The sequence below is a fragment of the Stenella coeruleoalba genome, assembly GCF_951394435.1.
Source record: "Stenella coeruleoalba genome assembly, chromosome: 13".
Classification (NCBI taxonomy): domain Eukaryota; kingdom Metazoa; phylum Chordata; class Mammalia; order Artiodactyla; family Delphinidae; genus Stenella; species Stenella coeruleoalba.
This window is the reverse complement of record NC_137159.1, coordinates 67,945,161-67,970,193: the sequence shown is the minus strand read 5'-3', so window position 1 is coordinate 67,970,193 and position 25,033 is coordinate 67,945,161. Positions and strand designations below refer to the sequence as shown.

The 25,033-nt window shown below is 49.7% G+C and overlaps 1 protein-coding gene across 1 annotated transcript in view; it reads left to right on the top strand.

The window, feature by feature from the left end:
• PLB1 (phospholipase B1) overlaps positions 1-25,033 on the top strand; it is a 170,180-nt gene that overhangs the window by 83,099 nt on the left and 62,048 nt on the right. Inside the window, exons 11-20 of the mRNA XM_079940335.1 lie at positions 1,408-1,470; positions 2,258-2,337; positions 3,402-3,477; positions 4,408-4,512; positions 5,579-5,635; positions 10,233-10,304; positions 11,103-11,177; positions 13,220-13,283; positions 21,916-21,974; positions 23,761-23,834. Of these exons, the coding sequence (XP_079796461.1) occupies positions 1,408-1,470; positions 2,258-2,337; positions 3,402-3,477; positions 4,408-4,512; positions 5,579-5,635; positions 10,233-10,304; positions 11,103-11,177; positions 13,220-13,283; positions 21,916-21,974; positions 23,761-23,834 (725 nt within the window). The remainder of the gene's footprint in view (positions 1-1,407; positions 1,471-2,257; positions 2,338-3,401; positions 3,478-4,407; positions 4,513-5,578; positions 5,636-10,232; positions 10,305-11,102; positions 11,178-13,219; positions 13,284-21,915; positions 21,975-23,760; positions 23,835-25,033) is intronic.

Genomic DNA, 25,033 nt, shown 5'->3' with positions numbered 1-25,033 from the left:
CTTACTTCTTGGAATAAATCCCAGATAAATAACTTGGTAGAAAAAGTTAAGTCTGGTTGCAGGCACATGTTTGATAACAGAGCATTCTTCTGATTCTGGGGGCAAAATATGGAAATGTGTAAGTTCCTTTGAAGAAATAAGCTTTTTCCTGACTTCGAGTTATGGAGGAGTTTATCACGTGTGACCTTCTAGGCAGGGGACATTTTATAGGAGCATCATGTCTTCCACTAAGGATCAGGGACAGTTGGTGCCCCAAGGACAACCATTCAATACCTGGAAAGCCTAGGTGGGCCCTGATTCACTCTGTAGCAGTGAATCAGCACCTTGACTAAGAGGTTTCTAAATCAGGGTTTGCAGTCTGAGGAGACGCATACAGGGATTCCCCGAGGAAAGAGGGATGCCCTGCATATGATACAGGCAGTGAGGACCTTTCTGGACCGAAGTTCCTATGACTCCTAAGAAGGGAAAGTGTGGTGCTTAACGTCATGCTCAGGGAGAGAAAAAATGAGACAGGAGGCTTTGTTGCTGGCTACGGCAGCAGATTGGGCTGGACTGGCTTCCAGAGGACAGCCTGGCACCAAAGTGGGGACACAGGAGCGGGAGGCCACCCTCCACGCGGTCCCAGCCCAACTGATGGGCAGCTGTCTCCAGAGTCACCACCTGTGTCCCCCCCAGGAAACAGAACGGCTGCTAGGCCTGCTTTGTCTTCCTGTCTGAGCCAAGTCGCCTCAGGGGACAGCAGGTTTGCAAGCAGCTTAGGAATCTGTCTTGTTGCAAAGTTTATTTTTGTTTGTTTTGTTTTGTTTTTACACTGAAAAGGTAAACCCGGGTCGTTTTTTGAAGTGCTCTCATTTGTTTATTTTCATTACCTGCAAGGAATTGGGTGGGAAGAAGGTGTCTTTAAATACTCAGTGACAGGAGCCCTTTTCTTAGGGCAGATGTGGCAGGGAAAGGTCTGATAAGAGTGCCATGTGGAAGTTTTGAGGTTCATCTGGGTCCTTAAATCCAAGCGTTCCCCCTTTGGACCTGATTTTCTTCAGGTCAAAGTGATTCCATCAGTCTTTGGGAATAAATCTGGTCTCATGTCCCTCATGTGAGCTTTAGAATTGCCTTGGCCTTGGGTTTGCCCTTCCCTGACACAGAACTTCTCATTTGGGAGAGTTTACTTTTTTCCTGGTGGGTGATGTGTTGGGGAAGTCAGAGAATGGACAAAAATCCCAGGAAGCTCTGGGAACTCTACACTTGTGTGTGGGAAACTGGGGTCTAGATGGCGCTTTTGTTACTATCATCTCTGTCGAGGGGGGATGGGGGGTTGGGGAGGGGAAGGGACAGGCCAGCGTGAGCCTGGGCCTCTCTGCCCCGTGTCCCCCGTCCCCACCCACACTCAGAACATTTCTCCTTCCACAGCAAAGACACGTGATGAGCAGCATGGACCAGCTGACGAGAATGCTGGACTGCCTGCATCAGGAGGTGAGGTTGGCAGGTCCCTCAGCTTGGTGGGACCACGCGCCCGGAGCTCCCTCACGGGCACCTGCAGCAGCCAGGAGAAGCTGCCCTTCCGTGGGATGGGGGGACAGGTTCTGGTTTCTTTCGAATGGCCTCCACCAGGATGGGAAAATGGACTCCCAGGAGGGAGACCAAGGCCCCAGGGAAAGGGAAGGCTCTGGAGTGCTTTTGATGAAAACACGGGTCACAGATAGACCTCTTCACTCTTGCAAAGGATATTACTAAGAGCGCCCCCTGAGGAGGAGGGAGGATACAGCCCTGTTCCCCCCTGGGGTCTCTGTGACCCGCTCCTTCCTGAGGCCCGTTTCTGACTGTGTCTGGGGCAGTGATGGCCTGGAGCCTGCAGGGACCTTGAGAACTCTCAAGGCTTCCCTAAGTGATTAGTGTGAGCACTGCAGGTCCTGGAAATCCCAGGGGAGCTCTGGGTTCTCACCTTCCCCGCCTTTCCCTAGGGAGGAAGAGGGTCCCCAGTCCCATTACCACTGGGTCCTGCTGCCCTGTGTTGGGGAAGTGCCCTGCCCACCGTGAGGGGCGGTGAATGACCCATTTCTGGATGGCACAGCCGACAGAGCTGACAGCTTTGAACTGACCCCAGCCAACCACGTCCCAGAGGGCCTGCCTGTTTAACCAAGGAGAGTCCCATCGTGCTCAACCAGACCCCAAACTAGGCTCAAACCAGGGGTTCCAGGGAGGCCGCAGGGCAGCGGCAGCGACTTTGCAAATGCTCATCTTGCCCCTCGTATCCCCCTAGGTCCCCAAAGCGTTTGTGAACCTGGTGGATCTCTCCGGGGTTCTGAGGGGCTCGCACTGGCATCAGGGGACTCCGCTGAGGTAAAAAGGGAAGTGAAAAGGGACCAGCATTTGTCGACTGATGCCACGCGCCAGGCACCGCGTGGGGCACTTCACGTGCATCAGCTGATCCAAGGCGTGGAGTGGGAGAGAGACAAAGCGACGTGTGTGAGATTCCACAGCCAGCGGGGGCAGAGTCAGGCTGCGGAAGGGGCCCTCTGCCGCATTGTTTTGGGGACTGAGTTAAAGGATGAAATATGCAGCCTGGTTGACGTAGTGACAGGTGCCCCAGCCCCACCAGGGTGACTTGAGAGTTTAAAAACCAGCTTGGGCAAAACAGCTATTAGCCAAGAAGTATTATTTCCAGAAATTGGAAAGACAATTTAGTCTAATTGTATTTTATTTTCACACAACTTGATTCCCATGTATTTCTGAGATTTTTCAGATAATTTAAACTTTCTGAGCCCAGATCCTGAGATTTCTGGCTGGATAAAGTCAGATCAGGGGCGTTGTAGGTGGTGGCAACGGAAAGGAGAGGACAGTGCAGAGAGGATAGGGGGGTTTGAAGAGGAAGAAAGCTGAAGGAACGGTGGCTCAGAGTAGGGGAGGGGAGAACAGGAGGTGGGTTTCTGGGGGAGGAGCAGTGAGGGAAGCGGTGCATCAGGAGATGAAGTGAGAGGCAGCGTCTCCATAACATGCCCTTTTTTTTTTTTTTTTTTTGCGGTACGCGGGCCTCTCACTGTTGTGGCCTCTGCCGTTGCGGAGCACAGGCTCCGGACGCGCAGGCTCAGCGGCCATGGCTCACGGGCCCAGCTGCTCCGCGGCATGTGGGATCTTCCCGGACCGGGGCACAAACCCGTGTCCCCTGCATCGGCAGGCGGACTCTCAACCACTGCGCCACCAGGGAAGCTCCATAACGTACCCTTTTTTCTCCCCAATGTGTACTTCCTTCCTTCCTTCTCCTGGGCCATCTAAGACTTCCAGCTTCCCCTTCCCCCGGCTCCCAAAGCAACTCCCAGTGCCCCCAGCCCCACCTTCCTCCAAGAGGGAGTCTAAACGGCCCCACACGGCATCCATGCTCACTTCCTGCTTGTTTTAACCTGCAGTCCCACAGCCGAGCCCTGCAGGTGCTCAGGGGAGACCTCGCGGCTGTCCAGGGTTGCGACCCAGTGGGCCTATCAGGTGAGTGCACTCTGGGACACTGCCTGTTGGCTCACAGGGGCAGGTGGTCATGAGAACAGGGATGGTGGGAACAATTAGGGTGCACGTTTGCTGACGTAGGACCCCACCAGCTGAAGTCAGAACTGAGTCAGGAGCGAACGACAGCAGCTACTCTTGCGTCGCTTCCAGGTGCTGACTTGATCTTCCAGCACGTAAAGTGGGAACTGCCGTACTGGTTGCGGGGAGAGTGGATGCAAGTGGAGGGTGGTGGTGGTACCTACGGTAAAAGATGCTGAAGGATTTTGCAGGTCGTTCCGAGATGCTTTTGGTCATCATCCCCCTTCTGCCACTGCGTCTGTGGCTGGTGGACGGGTTTGCCTGGACTAGGCTTGCACAGACTGCAGCCTGGACTACGGTCTGGCTCCTGAAGATGTGCATCTAGTTTACTGGAGAGACCCCAAGACAGTGTGCGTGGCTCAGCGGAAGCCTCCCTCCCCACCAGCAAACCGTGCAAAGCACGGTTCCCACTGACATGCGTTAACGTGATGATTTTTATTTAAGAGGCAGTTTTGTATAAGAAGTTTTCCATGTGAAGCTGTATGTCATTTCTCTTGCTTTGGAAATGACATTTTTTGAGTGGTTAATAGCACATCCCTGTACAGAACTCAGCCCTTGAAGAGAGAGTGGGGACCCTAGCTACATACTGGGCTGGCGTATACTTCTCGAGCTCCCAGAGAACAGTTCTCAGGTCTTACCTGATGCTGGACGTCAGAGGAAAATGAAAACCTGGTTTAGTTAATCAAAGGGCCCTGAAGTGTGAGATGAGAGGGAGCTTCCCAATAGCATGTGATTCAGAATAGCATGGGTGGGTGATTCTGACCGGGGGGCTGCTGGGAACTCCCTGGTGTGAGGATGGGGCAGGCTGAGCCTCGCTGGTACTCCTTTCTTCAGGAAACCTGGGAACAGCTCCTGGCCTCCAGCAAGTACAACGAGCAGACGTCCTTCGCAGTGGTTTTCCAGCCTTTCTTCTACGAGGGAACCCTGCCACCACCCTCGGTGAGTGAGGGCCTGGCCCACACCCTCTCCCTCTCCCTCCCCTGCCCTCTCCTCTGCAGATGCCCCAACACAGTTGAGCTTCACTGAGCCCAGGATGTGTAGTCTCAGGGGGAAATGCTGCAGTGTTCTCTTATACTTTTTGGACAACTTCCCCGTGGGGTTGGATAGCCCCGTGAGGAAGGTTCCGAGAGGCAGAGCCGCCCAGAGGTAAAGAGCATGGGCTCCAGCCAGACGGCTCTGGCTTTGGAATGGGCCGGCTGTGTGACCTTGGGCAAGTTGTTTGAACTCTCTGTGTCTTGTTTCCTCATCTGTGAAATCAGGGCCATTATTAACATTCCGCCTGCTAGAGTGGTTGTCAGGGTGATTAAATACATGTGAGGAACTTAGAGCAGCGCCTGGCTCTTGGAAGCCCGCAGTGTCTCTCAGCTATGGTGACTATTCAGGATGGAATTTCCAGGCCCCACACTGCACTCCTCCCCCTGAAGGCTCCTCCACATCTATCCCTGCAAGGGAGGGCACTTTGAGTTGTTTCCTCACCCAGGTCACTGGGCAAACGCCCCTTCCCCCTGGGGGTCCTGCAGACCACAAGCGCTGTGGTGGGTGCACACGTGCTCAGCTCAGCAAGGTCTCTACACCTGTGGGGCTTCAGCACTGTACATCTGGGACAGCCCGTCCCTCCAGGCTCCTGGCTCCTGCCATTGGAGTCATTGTGTCCCTCCGGGACTTCAGTGATGTTTAAATAGTGGTTTAGTAGGAGGAGGAATATTAGTTCCCGTCCCCCCCTCCTACTCAGACCATACCTGAATCACTTCCCTGTCACCTCCTTCTGCTGTTGAGTTCAGTGTGTACAACCCCACAATGCGGAGGAGCAGCCAGACGTGAGACGCGCCCCTACAGGCCCTCACCTCCTAGCCTGTAAGTCCCTGCCATTATTGATGGGGAGGGACTGAGAGATAGAATCTGAGTGCATCAGGACCCCCACCTCTGCCGGGAGAGCTTCAGAGTGCGCGGCAGGGCTGTCCCAGCCCCGGGGGCACACGGGACCTCTCATTTGGTTCTCTTTCAGGGGGAGCGACCACTCCAGGATCCCACCGTCCTCGCCTTGACTCTCTGGAACAGCATGGTGAGTGGCTGGGGGTCCCGGGGCGCCGCCCTGCCAGCCTGGGGTTTAGTCTATGGAAGGAGAAGCAGGGCCTCTGCCGTCGTGCCCCGTCTGCTCACCGCTCTGATGGAGGGGTTGAGGGACACCAGCAGGACCCCAAGATGATGATTCTGGGCCATCAGGGGTCCCTCCCACATCCAGTGACAGCCCATCTGGGACCACCTGGGAGTTTCACCTCCTCTTCCTGGAAGCTGGGCTGCAGCCCTGACAGTGAGCACAGCTCCCTGGGCAGCCTCAGTCCTGCTCTTTCCGGATGCAGGAACGTTTCCTTGGCATCTGTCTGGGAGACCTCACTTGGAGTGGGGCACTAGGGAGAAGGCTCACGTAGCAACCTGGCCCAGCTCTCCCTCATTTTACACTTAAGTTTCCAATGCCCAGGGTGGTGCCTGGGGTGAGTGTGGAGTGATGAAGACCTGGGTTCAAAGCTCTCACGAGCTGTGTGAACTCAGGGTCTCAGCTCCCTTTCTGCAAAACCCCCGAGCCAACACGAGGAGAGTGTACAGCTCCCTCCCGGCCCACAGCGAGTGTTCACCCTGGGTGGCCCTTCTTACTCTGACTGTGACAGGCTTCCCCCAGACTCTGAAGGTCCCCCGGGGCTGTCTGGGATTAGTCAGTGGATGGAATGTTCCATTAAACTTTGAACCTCTCCAGAGCACCAGACAGAGACCTGATTTTGCCATTTATTTTTTTCCCATCCAAACTGTCCTAGAATTCCAGGGACGGCAACCTGGTTTTCTTCTTCCTTGCATTAGAAAAATTTCTCTCCATCTCCTCAGACTGAGGTGCTGTGCTGAGTCCTGTGAGCAGCTGTAGTTGGGTGCGCAGTGGCCAGTGAGACAGCAGGGAGGGCAGGGGCCAGCCCAGGCAGCCCGGACTGACGGAGTCACACTAGCCTTCGGAGAAGCCATTTGATTTCTTTGAACGAGGACCCTTGTTGGTGGGCCTGACCCCTGAGCGGTCAGGCCCCAGAAAACCACTTTGCTGTTCATCTCCCTCCACCCTCTCTCTGGGGGAGGAGGGCTGATTCTTTCAGCTCGGCCAAACCTCTCTCCTCCTCTGTTACCTTTCTCCCAAGCAATGAAAGAAAGCCTAGAGTGTGCCTACCCTATGCTGGGTCCAGGGAAGATACAGGAGACACACCAAATGGCCCAGCGAATAGCTGGAAGGGCACAGCAGGAACAGGGTCATGCCCTGGACAGAGCACCCAAAAGGGATATGGGCAAGAGGCCAGGACGGCCCCCCGAGGGTGGGACTGGAATTGGCTTTGTCGGCATGGGTTGGGGGGAAGTATGTCAGAGGAGGTGGGGCTGGCATTCCCAGGAGAGAGGAGCTGTGTGAACAGAATAAAATGCACTAGCAAGGGGTGGTGGGAGAGGAACGGGATAAGGAGGCCCCACGAATGAATGAAGTGCCCTGTGCAATCAGACAGGCGCACGGCGCGCACAGCGCCCTGAAACCCGCTCGAGGGCGAGGATGGGCAGGTGCCCAGAGGGGAGCAGAAGGTCTCACGCTCAAGGCCAAAGGTCTGGAACCCAGTAGGTGTCCCAGGGGCTTTGGGGAGGAGGCAGCTTTCCTAGGTGGGCAGTTACCTGCCCAACGAACCAGCAGTCCTTTCCCAGGGAGAGGCCTCGAGGTCCCTGTAGCCGAGCCAACAAGGAGGGAAGCGTGTCCCCTGGCTTCCTCTCGGGCAAAACGCCAGACCATCCCACGGCTCCCGAGCGCACGGACAGCTCCTGCAGGTTAATTTATGAGAAATTACGAAGGTAACAGGTTAGGGGAAAGGGCACTGGGTGAGGAGCCAGAAAACCTGGGTTCTGAGTCCAGCTGTGCATTTGGTTGTTTCTTGAGGTGAGTCACGTGGTCTTTCTGGGCCCCGTTTTCTCTATTTGCCAGCCTCAGAGGACCTTGGGAAATATAGGAGCAGTTCACCCTTGGGTTCCCTCCTGTGTCCTCCCAGGGACATGGGGAGTCCAGGAGCCTCCCTGCCTCCACCTCTGTGTGCCTCTGTGGTGTTGGGCTTAACTGCGACTATAGAGGTAAAAGACAGCTACATCCGTCATGCCCACATTTGCAGACACACAAGAGCCCCGAGTGAGGGCCACCTTCTTACATGGGGAGCAGAGAGGGACCAGCAGAATCGCTGTGACCAGAGGGGCCCAGCTTCTACCGCTTCTCTGCTTGGCCTCGACCTAGGACACAGCGATGGTGGCGACTGTGCAGGGCCACACAGTGTCTGCTCCCCGGGCCAAGTCCCGAGGTGCGCGTAAGCTCTGAGGGCCAGTGAAGGAAAACCCCACACACACGCACGCAGTCATCGTGAGCGGCCCTGCTTCGGAAACACACCTGGCTGCATGGGCCACCCAGACGGAAGCGGAGCTCCTGGCACGGAGCAGAGGAGGGTTTTGTGTTTGGGATGTAATTCATTCCCTGGGCCCTTCCTGCCTCCTCAATAACTTCTGATGATTCTTATGTAACAGTAGTGTTGATGAGACCCACCTGTGTGGACTCAATTGCCAGGTCTAGCAGTCACGGCCCCCCACCTTATTCCCAGCCCTGCGCTAGCGCCAGAGGCGCAGGGCGAGGTGAGAAGGGCTCACAGTCAAGCGGAACTCTTGAGAGCACGTCTAAGGTCATCCCGCCACCCCTGCCGCGCTCCAGTTCATCTCGGGGGCAGGGAGGCTGTGCAGAAGAGATGCGAGCAATTAAAGGGCTGAAGGGTGGAGTAAGAGAACAGGACCAGCGTCCCCAGGGTGCGTGCGGGCACGTGCGGTGCAGGGCGGTGGATGGAGGGACACGCAAAGGGTCATTTGATCTAGCCGAGTCATTTTCCATCCTGAGGATGGAGGGTCAGAGCGTGTGTAAAGGGGATTAATGGCAGTAGGAAGGACGTAGGTGACTGATAAAGAGACATTTAGGACAAGGTTCTTAGTGCAAATGGATTTATTGGGAAAACCTATGAATTTTCCTTTGGAGTCCTTAAAAAATTAGGTTCTGTTTTATCCATTCGACTAAAATTATCACAACGTGGCTTTCTCAACATTTCCTTCCAGATTCTATTATTGATTAAATTCTTGAAAGATTGGAGAAGAGAAGTCAGGCCACTTCGACATTGGGCCACCGACTCAGGCCCACTGAACACTCCCTTTCAGAGCGGCCCTGAGAGTTCTGGGTTGGAATCCCATACTTAGGAGTGTCCACCATCAGAATAAAACTGAAAGGAGATGGGGAGTGCAGTTCCTCCTCCAGCCCCTGAGCAAAAGGTTGCCACTCGTTTTACAGAAGGTTAATTACACCCTCTTATCTGACCCTGTCCGTTTGGGTGAAGGAAGTTTACCTGAGAAGATAAAGTTCTTCCCCTGCTTCTTGTTTGCTGGGCACAGATGCCGGGGCAAGATATTGCTGAGGAATCTAAAGGGCTCCGGAAGATGGCAGAGCCCGTGACTGAGCCAGATAGGGGGGCTCCACCCTGTAGCCTCCTGCACTTTTGTCCCCCGTCAAGGTCTGTGGGAGGGGAGCAGAGGGGAGAGGAGGGACCGGGTGACCTAGGAGCCCAGCTCCTCTGGGCAGCAGGGCTGACAGCAAACACGAGGTCCCCAAACAGTAGAAGACGGTGCGTGCAAGAGAAAATCTGTGATCTCTCAAAGCCGCTGTATTTTTCTGTTAAGTGTTTACAAATGTCTAATGAACATTTAAAAATAACAGAAGGAACTTAAAATCCTTGCTCTGTTGAATTCTCCAACTGCCTTCATTTTTCTGTCTCCCCTCCGATGTTTTTACCTGAGCCGATCCTCTGCTGCTTTCTCTGGCGGGTACACCATACACTTTTCGTCTATGTTGTTAGACAGGCTTCAGTTATCATTGAAGTAGCTGCCTCTATCAGCCACCGGTAGCACTATCACTGTTCCTGAATGGCTAGACACTCTAGTTGTTAGCGTGGCGCCGTGCTATGTCCCATGTCACTGTACCTCTGTGTCCCAGGTAAAGACATGGGGCTTGCCGGGTGACAGAGGGTTTCATTCATTCCCTGCTGGTTTACGCGAGAGCCATTTATTTGCCCTTCCTTCCCATTCCTACTCTCCTCCCTGAGGGAAATTTAATCAGGGAGCCGGCCAGCAGCAGGGCAGCAAGGAGGGGGATGCGACATCAAGCTAATAACCGGCTCCTGGTGATCAGGTAGCCGGTGACCCCGTGAGAGCGATTTGGTTGAATCTGGACATCCATGTCCTTGTGTCAGCTCAGCCTCCCTGGTGTTCACTTTCCCCTGTAGCAGGAGGGGTGGGCTGGGAATCAGTGGTTCCTCTCCCGCAGTGGGCCCTCAACTTGAGCGCGCATCAGAATCCCTGGAGGGCTTGAGAAAGCACAGGGAGCTGGACCCCACCCCAGAGTTGCGGGCTGGGAATTTGCCACTTCTAACGTGTTCCCAGGTGACGCTGATGCTACCCGCCCAGGGTCACACTCGGAGAAACACTGAGCTAATGAGCCTTTCTCAGTGGTAGTACCCTAGGATGCTGCCACCCGTGTAAGACTTTTCTGTTCTGAACATCACCTTCTTTCCTAGATGGAGCCAGCAGGACAGAAAGATGAGCCATTCAGTGCCAAAGAGAGGCGGCCAGTGAAATGTCCCTCTCAGGTAGGCGAGGACTCGGGGGTGCGGGGGGCCGGGGGCGGCACCTCCTGCTGAGCTGGGGAGAAAGGCGGGGTCACAAAGCAGGGGGCTTTGCTGCGAAGTGGGTCTTACCTGGTTGAGACATTAGCCCGTTAGAGTCTCGGGTCTGTTCTTCTGGGCCTGGGCACACCTAAGGTTTATACCTGTGGGCCAGGAGAGCTGTTTTAACAGAACTGAGGCCCCTTCCGTGCTTGTAGAGGGCATAGGAACAAAGGCACAGCTCACATGGCCCCAAATGCTAAGATGGGTATCTTAAATATGTGCCTAATATATAGTAGGTGTAGAATTAACGTTGCTGAATAAATTAATGAAAAAATAGCTGAATGTAAATGAACAGAAATCTTTTTTATCACTTAATGCTACTCAGATTTTTGGCTTTATTGATGAATTGGTACGTTTTTGTTACCAGGCGGTAAGAACTGTATAATTCACTCCCTTTTCCTCTTTGCCTTGGCTCTCAGGAAACTTAAGATTAGGTTCTCTTTTCATGGAAATATACCTACTTTGCCTGTTGGCATGGACCTCGGGTAGAGAGCAAAAGATGCTGACTGCTGCAAATGGGAAATTTCAAAATGTTAATGAACTCCCTCAGGGAACTAATGAGCACTCCAGAGAAGAAAAGCCAGAGAATGTTTCTCTCATCCTTTAAAGGATGGTATGAATGTTTCAGATTGGCCAAAGGCATTGCTGGGTGATAAAAGTTGATGATTACAGGATACGGATTTCTGGATCGTGGTTACAACGCATTGCCTTTCTCTGCAGGAGAATCCCTATCTGTTCACCTACAGGAACAGCAACTATCCGCCCAGGTTGCAGAAATCCCAGGCGAAGTTTGAGGTACGGAGAGGATTTTCTGTGATTGACAAACATGCAAATGAACCAGGGGCCGTACCTTGCTGAGTCTTTTGAAGCTTCCAGGGCAGTTCTTTGTGTCCTGGACCCCATGGGTAGGTTGGAGAAGAGTGAAGGAGCACATGTGTGGCTGTCCCCTTGGTGCTTGAAGCAGGGCTGCCCTCCAGTTCCGTCTTTAAAACGGCCTCAGCAACCAGCATCCCATGGCTTCACGGGGTGTGTTGGGGGGCTCAGCACTACCTGTTCCCCGTCTATTTTGATGCGAGACAAGAATTTCAGGCCCTCCCCAAATCTCTGACAAGTCTTTTAAAACTCATCTGAGCCCTTAATCTGAAGAGAAAGTCCAGAAAAGGCAGGGAAATGGGGTGAAGTCTGAAAGCTGTCAGCATGGAGACCGGAAGGCCTCAGCTGTCGGCCACACCTTAGGGGCCTGCCTCACACATGTCTTGCTTATGACTTATCTCATGAGTCTCTTTCTGATACTTCCTGTCAAGATTAGATAGGGCACTCCACACTCCTCTGAGAATGCAAGAAACACTTGAAGGTTGTCTCCTTCTCAGAGGACTGGGGACCAATATGGGTTGAGACAAATTTGGTGGTGGTCCCAGCACCGCCCCTGCCTCCCTATTGGATAAAAGAGGGTGCGGTTTACTCCCAGGGGTGTAGGCAAAGCTGATGGCCTGGGCCTGCACCACAAAGCCCAAGAGATACGGTGTAAAAGACTTGATGTATCAGCTTGTCCCGTGCTTTCTAACTAATATCACAGCAGTAAGGATACATCTGAGAGGCACCGTGGTGCCGCAATTTGAGAGCGCTGGCTCGGGGTTCAAATCCAGACTCTTGCACTTACTGGCTCTGTGTCAGGGGGACTTAACCTCTCTGTGCCTTAGTTTTTCAAATCTGGGAAATGGTGATAGGTCATAGTGCTACCTAATAGAGCTATTAAATTGTAATAAGTTATTAAGTATAAGGCACATATAACAGTATCTGACATGCCATGAGTTTTATAGTAGAGGGAGCAATGCATATCTTCAGGATACGTTTACTGAATACCAGCTGTGTACCATTAGGATGCACGCTCCATGGGGGCAGTGACTCAGAGCAGGTACCTAGTCACTATTAGCCGAATAACCAAATGGGTGGGCAGGTGGGTGGGTGGACGGGGACCAGGCGTAGGAGATACAAACACAAATACGTTGCTTGTCCCAAGGAGCTCAGTCTAGTGGAGTCAACCAGCAGTGATAGCACAATGTAAAAAGTGCCGTAAGGTTTCCACGGGGTATTCTGGGAACACAGCGGAAGAACAAATGACAGGCAGGAGAGAGTTGAGAAGCCTTCCCCAAGAGTACCCATGACCTCAGCCTGAGGATGACAAAAGTCAAGCCAGGTGGGTGGGAGTGAGGGAAACAGAGGGAGGGAAAGGGAAAGAAAGAGCAGACGTAGGTGTTCGGACGAAGATGTGGAGGGACAGAGAGTCAGGTCTGGAATGTTGGGGGCTTCCTACCCCGTGCTGAGGAGGGTGGACTTTATGCTGATGTTAGCACAGAGTGGAAATATGCTTATTCAACCAACAAGTGTTTATTGAGCATCTACTGTGCAGCCTTCTAGGCTCTGGACATACAAGAAGCAAAATGGATGAAAATTCCTGCTTTCACTGAGAATTTGGGCAAGGGAGTGATTTTTATATTGAGAGAGAAAGAGTCCTCTGAATGGATTCAGAAGGCTGGGGAGGAAGCCCACAGGCCGGCAGCAGTGATGATGGTGAACAGGGCCATGTTCCAGGAAGAAGGGACAAGGCCTGAACTTAGCCTGAGGCTGAGGGACTAGGGAAGGGGGGCCGGCTTGGGAACATCTGGAAAGGGTGTTGTGGACGCTCAGATGTGAGTGTTGAAGGAGAGGGAGAAATCCTACATGATGATTAGGTTTCTGTACTAAGTGATATCTTCCAAAATAGAGGCCCACTTCTCACCCAGTTTCTTAGGTTGCAAGATCCATTTCTTCTTATTTCTCCATGTGTCTCATTTTAGGTGAGAGATGGAACGGAAATCAGGTGTCCTGACAAGGATCCCTCTGACACGATTCCCACATCAGGTACACGGCTTGAGTCAAGTGATTTTTAAAGTCATCTGAGGTCTAAAACCATCAATGTAAGAGCAGCCTTAAGATGACAGGGCTTTCTACACAATCTGAGATACACCTGAGAAGTTTTCAAGGCCATACAGCTCTGTATGTATACTTGTAAGTTCATGCCTGTGTTTGATTATTCTTTAACTAAAATATGATAACATTATCGAAAGCATTTATTGAGCATTAACTGTGTGCCAGGCCATGCTCTGCAAAGGGCCCAGTGTCAGGTGAGTGAGCTGATGTCATTGTCCCCGCTGGGAAGCCTCGATGAGGTGAACTTATTCTCTGAAACATAAAACTACCTTTAAGCAGGAAGCAAAAATAACCAGTCCAAGCTCCCGGTCAGAGCCATATGCAGAGTGCACTCAAACACTGGAAAGCCATCTTACAAACGTGCCATTTTCACTACTTCTCTGTGTTTCCAAGATGACTGGTGCTGGGCCATGAAAATGAGGCTCATGGAACATTCTAGGCAGAGACCTTCCCAAAGAGGGGCTTCCTAAGGGCTGAAACTTTTCCTCCAGGTGAGCCAACCTCTGAGTGATGGCTCTGTGCACGTGATCATGGGAGGTCACGGGAGAGCCGTGTGGTGGCCCACATGACTCACAACCTCAACCCAGGAGTGTTTCTGCAACGATGCGATAGGTTCTTATGCTTGGTCCTGGAGGGTGACTCATTTGTTCATTGATTCGTTCACTTGTTCACTCATCTATTAGATGATTGTTGAATGCCTCTTATGTGCCTGCCAGGATGGAAAGCGAAGTTTGAAGATGTCGCAGTGTGCAAATCTTTGTAGTCACTTTGTCTCCTTTTGCTGAGTATTAGTAGAACAAGTTTAAGTGTCAGCCCGCCCTTCATGCCTGTCTTAGCTCTACACGCTCAAATCTAGTCAAATGACAGGCAAGTAAGTTAAAAATCTTCTCACCAAAACTTCGGTGTTCTTGACTAAGTTGCAGAATAATGGAATAGGTGATAAAAGTCTTACAGGTCTTCCCTGGTGGCGCAGTGGTTGAGAGTCTGCCTGCCGATGCAGGGGACATGGGTTCGTGCCCCGGTCTGGGAAGATCCCACATGCCGTGGAGCGGCTGGGCCCGTGAGCCATGGCCGCTGATCCTGCGTGTCTGGAGCCTGTGCTCCGCAACAGGAGAAGCCACAACAATGAGAGGCCCGCGTATCGCAAAAAAAAAAAAAAAAGAAAGAAAAAAAAAAGAATCCCCCTGCCAATGCAGGGGACATGGGTTTGAGTCCTGGTCCAGGAAGATCCCACATGCCACAGACCAACTAAGCCCGTGTGCCACAACTACTGAGCCTGCGCTCTAGAGCCCGTGAGGCTGTGTGCCACAGCTACTGAAGCCCACGTGCCTAGAGCCTGTGCTTCAAAACAAGAGAAGCCACCGCAATGAGAAGCCCACACACCTCAACTAGAGAAGGCCCGCACGTAGCAACAAAGACCCAACGCAGCCAAAAAATAAATAAATAAGGTAAAAGTCTTTTTAAAAAAAAGTCTTACACACACACACTTAGTCTTTAGACTTTTTCCCCCCCGTACTTAGTGACAGCCCCTTCGTATTGGTTAGTTTACTAGCAGAACTTCAGTAGCAGAAACAAATTGTTAGCTTCATATGTAGGCCCTCCAACAGCAAAACCTCAAAGATGTATGTATGTATAGAGAGAGGAAGGGGGGAATTTGAATGTTTTAATAGCCGTACTCTTTACAGTGAATCCAGTGATTCCATACAGTGATATCCATCCTCTTTTAATCTTATCATTCTGAAAGGATGATGTGTAAAGATTTTGCAGTCTTGTCTAGATTATGTTCCCATCATGACAGTGATAACCAACCAATCCATCAGAGCATATCTGAACATCTGAAAGCCAAATAAAATGTGAATCTCTTCTTTATTCCTTGACCCTGAAGATTATCTTGTTTATTGGCACTTGAATATGTAAGCACAAGAAATCTCAAGACCTTGAGATCTTAGATACTCTGGTGACAGAAGCTGTTTGGATAAGCAGATGGATAGATTTATGCCTCCTTGATCTAACCAAGTGGGCCTGGGACCAAAACATTAGCATTGGCCAACTGGGTGGCAGCCCTCATGGGCTAACATTGGGCCTGCGCCTCTGAGTCCCCCTGAAAAGTGTCTTTAGAAAAATGGCAACAACTAACTGGACAAAAACAAAAAACACATTTCATTACTGCGCTTGATCTATGATTGGACATTTTAATCATACTTGTGGCTGTCAGGGTGGGAAAAAGACTTAGCACAGGGTCACGTCATTATTACCCTTGATGATCGTTGTACTGGTGAGGTCGTTCACTCTTCTGGAGATCATGCTGGCAATTTCTAATTGAGATGAAGGCCTCTGATACGTACTTGTAAGAGCAGATCATCTTATCTTTACAACCGCAGTGACTCAGCACATGTTAGGGGCCTGATGAATGGTTGTTGAACTCATCTTAATTATGGAGTATTCCTACTTCCGCAAATCAGAAATTCCCAGAGTTGAAAACGATCTTAAAAACCAAGTGGACCAAAATGCCTTCCGTTAAGACAACTTTTCACTAAGACTCTCTTATAAAATAACTGTTTTATCTTCAGAGTTGTTTTCAAAAATCTTCTTTGTAGTCCCCTTTTCTAGTGTCTCTCTCAAACCAACCCACAGCTACACCTAGCTAAGGAGAAGTGATAATTTCAAAATAAGATACTGCTTCCATCAACAGGTCCCAGCCCCTGGCAGCCCGGGTGCCCCACCCTCACACCATTCAGAGCCCACAGGTGATGAACCTCTCCTACTGATCTATGGGGCTTGGGATGGGATATATAGAGCTGATGTAAGTAATTGTTATTACCAGTCGCTATTTGGTAGCATGAATAAATGAATGCACACGTGCGTGCTTCCAATTTTTCCCTTCTGGTCAGTGCATACATGCAATTTACTGAGTGCTACCTCCTGTGAACTTTATAACTTCATAAGTACTTACATCATTTTATATTACTTCACGGCCCTGTCCCTAACATAGTTGGGATAACTAAGAATAACATGCTGGGCCTGGTAGATGACTTAAGGTTTTCCCAGTGAGGAAAGGAGTAGCATTTTGTAAACAGAAGAGTGGCCATAAAGAGCCAGAGGGCACAGGGCTCATCGCCTGTCCATTGAAGCTGGCTATCTTGAAGTCAAGCTGCTCCTTCCTTGCAGAGGGGAAAATTCATAGTATTTGAAAATAGGAGTCCACCAAGCTAATTCTGTGCCACTGTCACCAGTAGTATCAATTAGAACAGTTCATTTATTTTAAGCTATTGATTCCTTTCTAAGTCCCTGATGTGATTTATTTTACCCATTTGGCTAAAATGAGCTATTCAAGCACTGCTATGAAAAATGCCCAGGTTACAGGCACTGGGTGACCACTAGGAGTTTCACTTCATTGTGAATCAGCTGTGTACTGTCCAGTGTACGTCCTGAAACCGTCTCTATAGTCACCACCTGCTCATGAGTCTTGTGGCCTAACCTAGCCTGTGACTAGGAAGTAGTGACGCCCCACAGGGAATATAACAGCCTGCCTGTCCCCTCGGCGTGACCAGCCTACTGGACAAGTTCAAACTCACCCTCAAGACACTCAGATGAATGTATTTCCCTTCCCTGCAGTTCCCACCATTTAAAGCATTGAGAGCTGTAGTCTCTGACACAGAGCCTCTTCCTTAGCCTTTAATTCAACTGAACACATTTCTTGAGCTCCTACTGTGTGCGAGGCACATATTTCTTCACATAAACTTATGCCAACGCACTTCAAAGACAGAAACAAGGCCCAACCTGTGCCAGCAGTTTACCACCATTGCAGAAGTCCTTATATAAGTCCCTAAAATCTGAGAGCAAAAGGGTTGGGCAGCCGTAGCTGACAGTCGAGAGAAAGTTGGTTTTTCAGGTTATGGCCCCAGGTTTAAGCTGTTGGGTTACACAAGACAAAACTCCCAAGCGTCAAGTCTGCTGTTCCTTTTCATGTCCAACGGGCAGTTTCCCCTTTCTCTACTCTAGTCAACCATTTTCTGTCTATTCATGATCTTTTATCTTAGTTTGGATGGCCTTCTGATAAGAGGCCCCTTCTGTAAAGATCTTGATGAGTGAATGATGTGTTTATCAACTGCTTTCAAGGTGGTGGACAGTTTGTACCAGAAAATGTTTAGCTAATCAGCCACACAAATGTAATCTTATCTCTAAAGAGTTCTGTCCCCAAGGAGAGCAATTGCTAAAGTGCTTTGCTGTGGTTCCAGGCTGTGTCTTTATCATATACGATAATATTAACAAAGCTCAAATCAAGGTCTCCAGAATGTCAAACCAATGAAATGTGTGTTGGGTTCTATTTGAATAAGATCCCAGCTGAGTCAAACTCCTCCCATCTAGACTTGGTTCATTTGGTTTATTCTCTCTTACAGATCATTCCTTACAGAATGACCAACAGAAAACCACCCCTCCCAACATACCGACCAATCTACACGTGTATACACACACGCGTAGATGTGGACATACACGAGTGCGCGCATATATGTGTGTTTCCTTTCTGCCTGCTACAAATTTAGGAGACAGGAATGGCCAGTTTCAGCTGCCCCTTTAGCAAACTGCAATGTGCTTTCAAAGCAAATCTATCCATCTCTTCCACATTTTACTAGCCCCAAAGATGTTCCCTAGCCTTGACACACCAGTTAGTGTTCACAGAATTCACTGTATTACACATCATGGCAACAAGAATACGGTGATTGACTGTCGCCATCAGGAGCTAAAATAAACCGTCTAGAGTTGAAGGGAGGAGGTCTTATTTTCCATTTTGTTGCCTTTTTTACCCAGAGCCTCATTTCTTTGAGAAGAGGTCATTTGAAAGTTCTCAGGCTTGGCCCCGTTGATGTGTGCTAATGTGTGCAGCTGGCTTTGTGATTTGATAATGTTCTCCTAACCACATAGGATTGGGCCCACCCCAGACCTACTAAATCAGAAACTCTGAGGGTGGCAACCAACCATCTGTGTTTTAACAAGCTCTCAGATGATTCTGATGCATGCTCGAATTTGAAGACCACTAATCTCTATATTTTGCATACACACATTCACAGCTATGCATGTGTTACTTTGCATGCTGTCATAGGGAAGAGGCAGGGACTTTTCCTTTTCCAATGAGAGGAAATCCTCAGTGGGAGCAGCAGTTCCACATCTGCAGACAGCATGGAAGTCAGGTAGACAAGATGTCTCCATGGAAGGAGGCAAGACCTAGAGATCTCTTTGAACATTGATCCCACTGACTGTTAACACAGCTTCCCATGCAGGTGTGATTATACACCATGATTTGGATGTTGATGAGTGAAGCAGGCTATATGTAGCCTGCTGGTGTCGAAAGCATCTTGTTCTCTGTGTTTTACTGCCCTCGTTATAGAGTTACTTGGTAAAGAAGGGCTGTCGAGAGAGCCTCCTGGCAGACAGATTTCAGTTTATCCATCTTAAGCAGTGGTCCACTGAAATGATGGGTTTCTTTCCCCACTGAAGTAGTGGGTCACCCTGTGGTACAAATGCTCTATTAGGCTTCTTCCAAGGCTGAAAGCTAATTGACAAGTTACTGCAACATCGCGCCGCTAGAGACCATGAAAGGCACATCTGAGGAAAGATGGAGCTGTGTCAAAGTTGGAGTGACTATGGGAGGAGGTGCCCCGGGGGAGTGGGAGGTGAACTTGTGATTTGAGGGGACAGAGCCACATATGGCAGAAGGAATTTAAGTGTGATTCCCAAAATGCACTTGGGTTCAAGTCCGTATGTATATAAGGTAAAGGGGTAGATAGATATAGGACAGGCGTATATATGCAAGTAAATATATATATATATATGTGTGTATGTGTGTGTATATATGTGTAATATTTCATGTTACGCTCCTAACTTGTTAGCCAGGCATAAAAGGCCTTTGGCCCTAACATACATTTCCAATGTTATTTTTTTTTAATTGAAGTATAGTTGATTTACAGTGTTGTGTTAATTTCTGCTATACAGCAAAGTGATTCAGTTATACATATATATATATATCGATACATTCTTTTTTTAATATTCTTTTCCATTATGGTTTATCATAAGTTATTGAATGGTCCTCTGTGCTATACAGTAGGACATTTTTGTTTATCCATTCCATATATTGTATAATAGCTTACATCTGCTAACCCCCAACTTCCCACTCCATCCCTCCACCAACGCCTGCCCTCTTCGCAACCACAAGTCTGTTCTCTCTGTCCACGAGGCTGTTTCTGTTTCGTAGATAGGTTCATTTGTGTCATATTCTAGATTCCACATATAAGTGGTATCATATGGTATTTGTCTTTCTCTTCCTGACTTACTTCACTTGGTATGATAATCTCTGGTTGCATCCATGTTGCTGCAAATGGCATTATTTCATTCTTTTTTATGGCTGAGTAGTATTCCATTGTATATATGTACCACATCTTCTTTATCCATTCATCTATCGAAGGACATTTAGTTTGTTTCCATGTCTTGGCTATTGTGAATAGTGCTGCTATGAACATGGGGGTGCATGTATCTTTTCAAATTAGAGTTTTGTCTGGATATATGCCCAGGAGTGGGATTGCTGGATCATATGGTAATTTTTTTTCTGAGGAACCTCCATACTGTTTTCCATAGTGGCTACACCAACTTACATTCCCACCATATGTATAGGAGGGTTCCCTTTTCTCCACATCCTCTCCAGCATTTGTTATTTGTAGACTTTTTAATGGTGGCCGTTCTGACCGGTGTGAGTTGGTACCTCATTGTACCATTTGATTTGGCATTTCTCTAATAATTAGCGATATTGAGCATCTTTTCATGTGCCTATTGGCCATTTGTATTTCTTCTTTGGAGAAATGTCTATTTAGGTCTTATGCCCATTTTTTCGACTGGGTTGTTTGTTTTGTTGTTGTTGAGTTGTATGAACTGTTTGTATATTGTATATTTTGGAAATTAAGTCCTTGTTGGATGCGTCGTTTGCAAATATTTTCTCCCATTCTGTAGGTTGTTTTTTCATTTTGTTTATGGTTCCAGTGTTATTTCTTGATAGTCTCCTTCCCATGCCCTTCACTTAAGTCAAACTGTACAACTATCCGTTCTTTATGGACGTCACACGATTTACCACACCGCATCCTTATCTCATCATATCCTGAGTTCAGACATGACCTTCTCCATGTGGCCTGCTCTAAACTCTCCTCCCCCACCACACACACACACCTCTGAGCGTAAATCATCCCTCCAGCTCCTGAACCTCTTATCACTGTATTACCTCCCATAGTATTCATCAGCCTATAAGTTATTATAACTGTGGATGTTTCTCATTCCCTGCTTATCCTGTGAGCTTCCTGAGCACATTCTCCATTTCTGACCACGGTTTTGTCCCCAGGCTCCCCAGCCACTGCTCGGTGGCCAATATGTTTGTCATACAAGTAAGTAGCTGCTTAGCCACATCACAGCACATGCCTAAACTCAAGAGATAAAATAGTAGCAGGCTATGGAAAACAGTTTGGGGTTTCCTCAGAAAGCTAAACATAGGATTATCCTATGGCCCACCAAGTTCCACTCCTTGGTATATACCCAAAATAATTCAAAACAGGCATTCAAATAAAGACTTGTATATGAATGTTCATAGCAGCACTATATACAGTACCCAAAAGATGGGACCAACCCAAATGTCCCTCAACAGATGAAGGAATAGGAAAATGTGGTTATCCACACAGTGGAGTATCAGCCATAAGAAAGACGGAAGTGCTGGCACCTGCTACAACACGGGTGAACCTTGAAAACATTAGGCAAAGTGGAGGGAGCCAGACACACAGGTCACATTTTATGATTCCATTTACGTGAAATATCCAGTATAGGTAAATCCATGGAGAGGAAGCAGATAGTGGTTGCCATGGGCTGGCGGGAGTGAGGAATGACCGCTTAGTGCGTACAGGTCTCTTCTGGGGGTGATGAAAACGTTTTGGAACTAGATAGAGGTCATGGTTGGACAATATTGAGAATGTACGAAGTGCCACTGAATTGTGGACTTTAAAATGGTTCCTTTTATGTGATGTGAACGTCACCTTGATAGTGGTTGTCATAGTGTTTTTAAAAAACCGTAGTATAAAGGCGTTTCCCTTTTCCCTTCATAAAAACCGAGCTGATTTTTTTCTAATAAGATGGTATAATATTTTATCCCAACTATCAACAGATCCTAGAATGGATGAAGTATGGGTTTCACCTCCACCACAATCCCCTCCTTACTCCCAGATCATGTCGCCAGGGGCTGTTTCACGCCCTGAGAGTCACTGCCCACCTGTGGCGTCAGGGTCACCCAACACCAGCAGACACCTCTCCGACAGTGGGGCCACCTTCCAGCTCCCGAGCCCTGTGTCCAGGCGCCCCACGGAGGAGACTGGCAGTCAGGCTCCACGGCTGCTACTGCTGAGGTTTACGACAAGGATGGCCTTTTAATGTCTTTGTCCAAGCTGAATTGTTCTACTTTGTCTCAGTTTTCCTGGAAGACGCTCCTTTGTTTTCAGAGGAGACAAGAAGCCCACCATCTGTTCATCTTTGTTTTCAGTTCACAGGCTGAAGCTGGCTGACATCAAGGTCATCGGAGCCCTGGGTGATTCGCTCACGGTGAGTTACTGACAGTGGAAGGAAGGGGCAGGAGAGGAGACGATCTTGGTCAATAGGAGAATCTCACTCCTGGACCTTAAGCGTTGCCGTCTCTGGTCCCAACCTCAGTCCCTCCCCACCTCCATGCCCACCCTGGAATCCAGCATTCCCTGGCCCATCGTGTTTTCTCACCTCCATTCTAACCTCATCCTTCCTCTCCTAACATGGGAATGAAGGAGAGAGCAGGAAGTGGGGGGACCCCAGAAGGAGCCCCTGAAATGAAAGTAACCTAGCCCAAACCGCACAGCCTGTCGGTGGTGGGGTGTAGGGCCCCTTCAAAGACCCGGTGCTTTGTTTTGTCCATGTAGGAAAGCGAAGGGAAGGTCCCAAGGGCAATGGGATGATGGGACAGGAACGAGTACTAATGGGGGAGGGGTGAGAAAACCGGGGTCAGTGGAAAAGACAGAGGTACTAACGATGACCCAGACTATGTCTGCAGGTGGCTGTGGTGACCTCCCAGGCCCAGCAAAAAGCTATCCAGAAAAAGCAGAATCAGGTCCTTAGAGAGCCAGGGTAGGGGGGCTCTGAAGCTCTCGAACTTCAGGTCCACAGTGACTCATTACAGAGGAGTCCAGCTGCTGTTCTCTGGATCAGTAGAATCGAGGGCCTCCAGCTGAATTTTCCCCCAAATACCAGCTGACACCTTTCATGTCTGTGGCCTCTTCACATTGATATGATCTCACTCAATATCCTCAACGAAATCCTGGGCCATATGACTCTCCTCAAACTGAAACCAACAAAGGAGGTGAAGCCGGTTGAAGCGAAGTGAGTACCGCAGCCAATAGCTTGTAACTGCTGGGTGAGGACAGGACTCCCAGGTCCTGATTCTGAGGCCAGAATTCTTTCCCTGCCCTGTAGCCGTCTCCTCCATGACCCCTCAGGTACTCTTCACCCCGAAGGCCCTATGGCTCCTAACCTTCTGGGAAGGACAGGCAGCACGGCTCATCCCAGCCACTTCCTGCTGGGTGTGGCCTGACGCAGCTGGAAATGCCCTGGCCGTCCAGTGGTTAGGACTCAGCGCTTTCACCACTGTGGCCCAGGTTCTATCCCTGGTCGGGGAACTAAGATCCCAGGAGCCGAGGTGTGGCCAAAAAAAAAAAAAACAAAAACAAAAAACAGAATCAGCCCAGCTGTTCAGGACTACCTGGGGAGGCAGCAAGGCTCCTCTCCCGGAGGCCAGCCCTCCCCACAGGCTGCCTGGGAGGCTAGCCCTTGGCATGACCTTTGGAATGGCTCTGCTGGGAAATAACGTGCTTTAGGCAACGGACGTGCACCTGCAGAGTGTGTCAGGGTGTGGTTTTAAAAGACCCTGCTCTTTCTTTAGCTGAGGAATAGGTACGTGGCGTTTCATTTTAATTTTTCCAGTTGTACATATGTGAGACCTATTCACATCAAAGGATTACAGGATACTTCCCTTTCTGATACAGTTCACGACTTTTAAAAAATGAGGAAAATGGGGCCCTGAAATGTGTCCTCTGGAAAAGTGTACACTGCAGTATAATTTTCAGAGCGCTTCTGCCAGCCTAGGGTCCGGGCAGGGTTTCTTAGGGTGAGGCTGCCCTTGGAGGGCCCCAGAATTCCCAGCGGGAAGTAGCACTCGTTTCTGACGAGGCAGGATGCAGGTCAAGACGTGGTGCTCTTAAGACGCTAGATTCTAAAGTGCTGGACATTCCGGCCCAGCCAGGACGAGAACACAGACCCTCTGGTGAGCAGGCAAGGAATTCACCCCCTTGTGGTTCCCTTTCAGGCAGGTAATGGGGCCGGATCCAAGCCTGGGGACGTCCTGGACGTCTTCACTCAGTATCGAGGTCTGTCCTGGAGGTAAGTGCAGGCGTGGCAAGGCCCAGAGACGCCCCGTCGCAGGGCAGGGGAGGACCCCTGAGCATGTAGAAAACAAGTTCTCTAGCAGAAGGATGAGTCAACCTAGTGCTTTTCCACGAGAAATTTCTAGGTTTAATTTAAGGAAGGTATTTATCAGCTTCCCCAAACCAGATATTCCCCCAAAACAAGCCAGGACCTGAGCAGGAGTTTAGGGGAAAAACTACTCAGACGTTTGGGTTGGAAAAGTTTGGGCTTGCCTTTCTCCCTCTGGGCAGTCACCTCAGCAGGAGGCAGCAGCCTTCAGAACCCGGGTTGTGTAGGAGCCCCAGCTGCCCGCTCTGTGTGACCTTGGGTAAGTTATTCAACCTCTCTGAGCTGGTCTCATCTTTGACGCAGAGACAATAATACTGCCTTAGCATTGTCGCGAGGCTTACAGAGAATTTAAATGCCCAGCACCGTGCCTGACACAAAGGTAGGTATAAATGGTAGCTGGGATCATTATTAAAGGGCCTTCATTTTACAGATGATGAAGCACGGCTCAGAGAGGGCAAGTAACCTGTCCAAGGTCACACAGTCAGATGGTAAGAGAGCAAAAAGTAGAGTAGATGACTCCTGACCCCTAATGCAGCACGTCCCCCATCGTGTATGTTTTGTGCAGGCTTGTTCCTGCTCTGCCTGTAATCAAACCCAGGCGGCCCCAGGCTGCGGGGAGCAGCGCTCCTGCTTCACCTCTGCTATGAAAGCCCAGCTCATGCCAAGCAGGAGAGGGCAGGTTCGGTGTTCCCTCAACCTGGAATCCAGCATCTCTGGCACCAGCTTGAACCTGAGCGTTGAATCCCTGGCATCCTCCCTGGCGATGCTACACAGAGTTAAACCCCAGACGTTTTGAGAACCTTTGAAATGTTCCCAGACATACTTGGCAGAGAATGAGGGGATATGGAAAAGTAGGGAATCCAATCAACTCTGGAATGCTGCTTATTTTCATGCCTAGAAACCCATCCAACTTTGATTTCCTTGGAATTTTAGAAGCGGCTCAGAAGATGGGTTGCTCTCTAGAAGATACCCTTTAAAAACCGGGTTTTCCCCAAGCCAAACAGGACGAGAAACATGAAGGCAAACTTTTTTTTTTTTTAATAACAATAATGCACAGCTGCAGTGGCTAGTCGGCGCTGGGCTGGGCTCTGCCTCCAAGGAAGGGC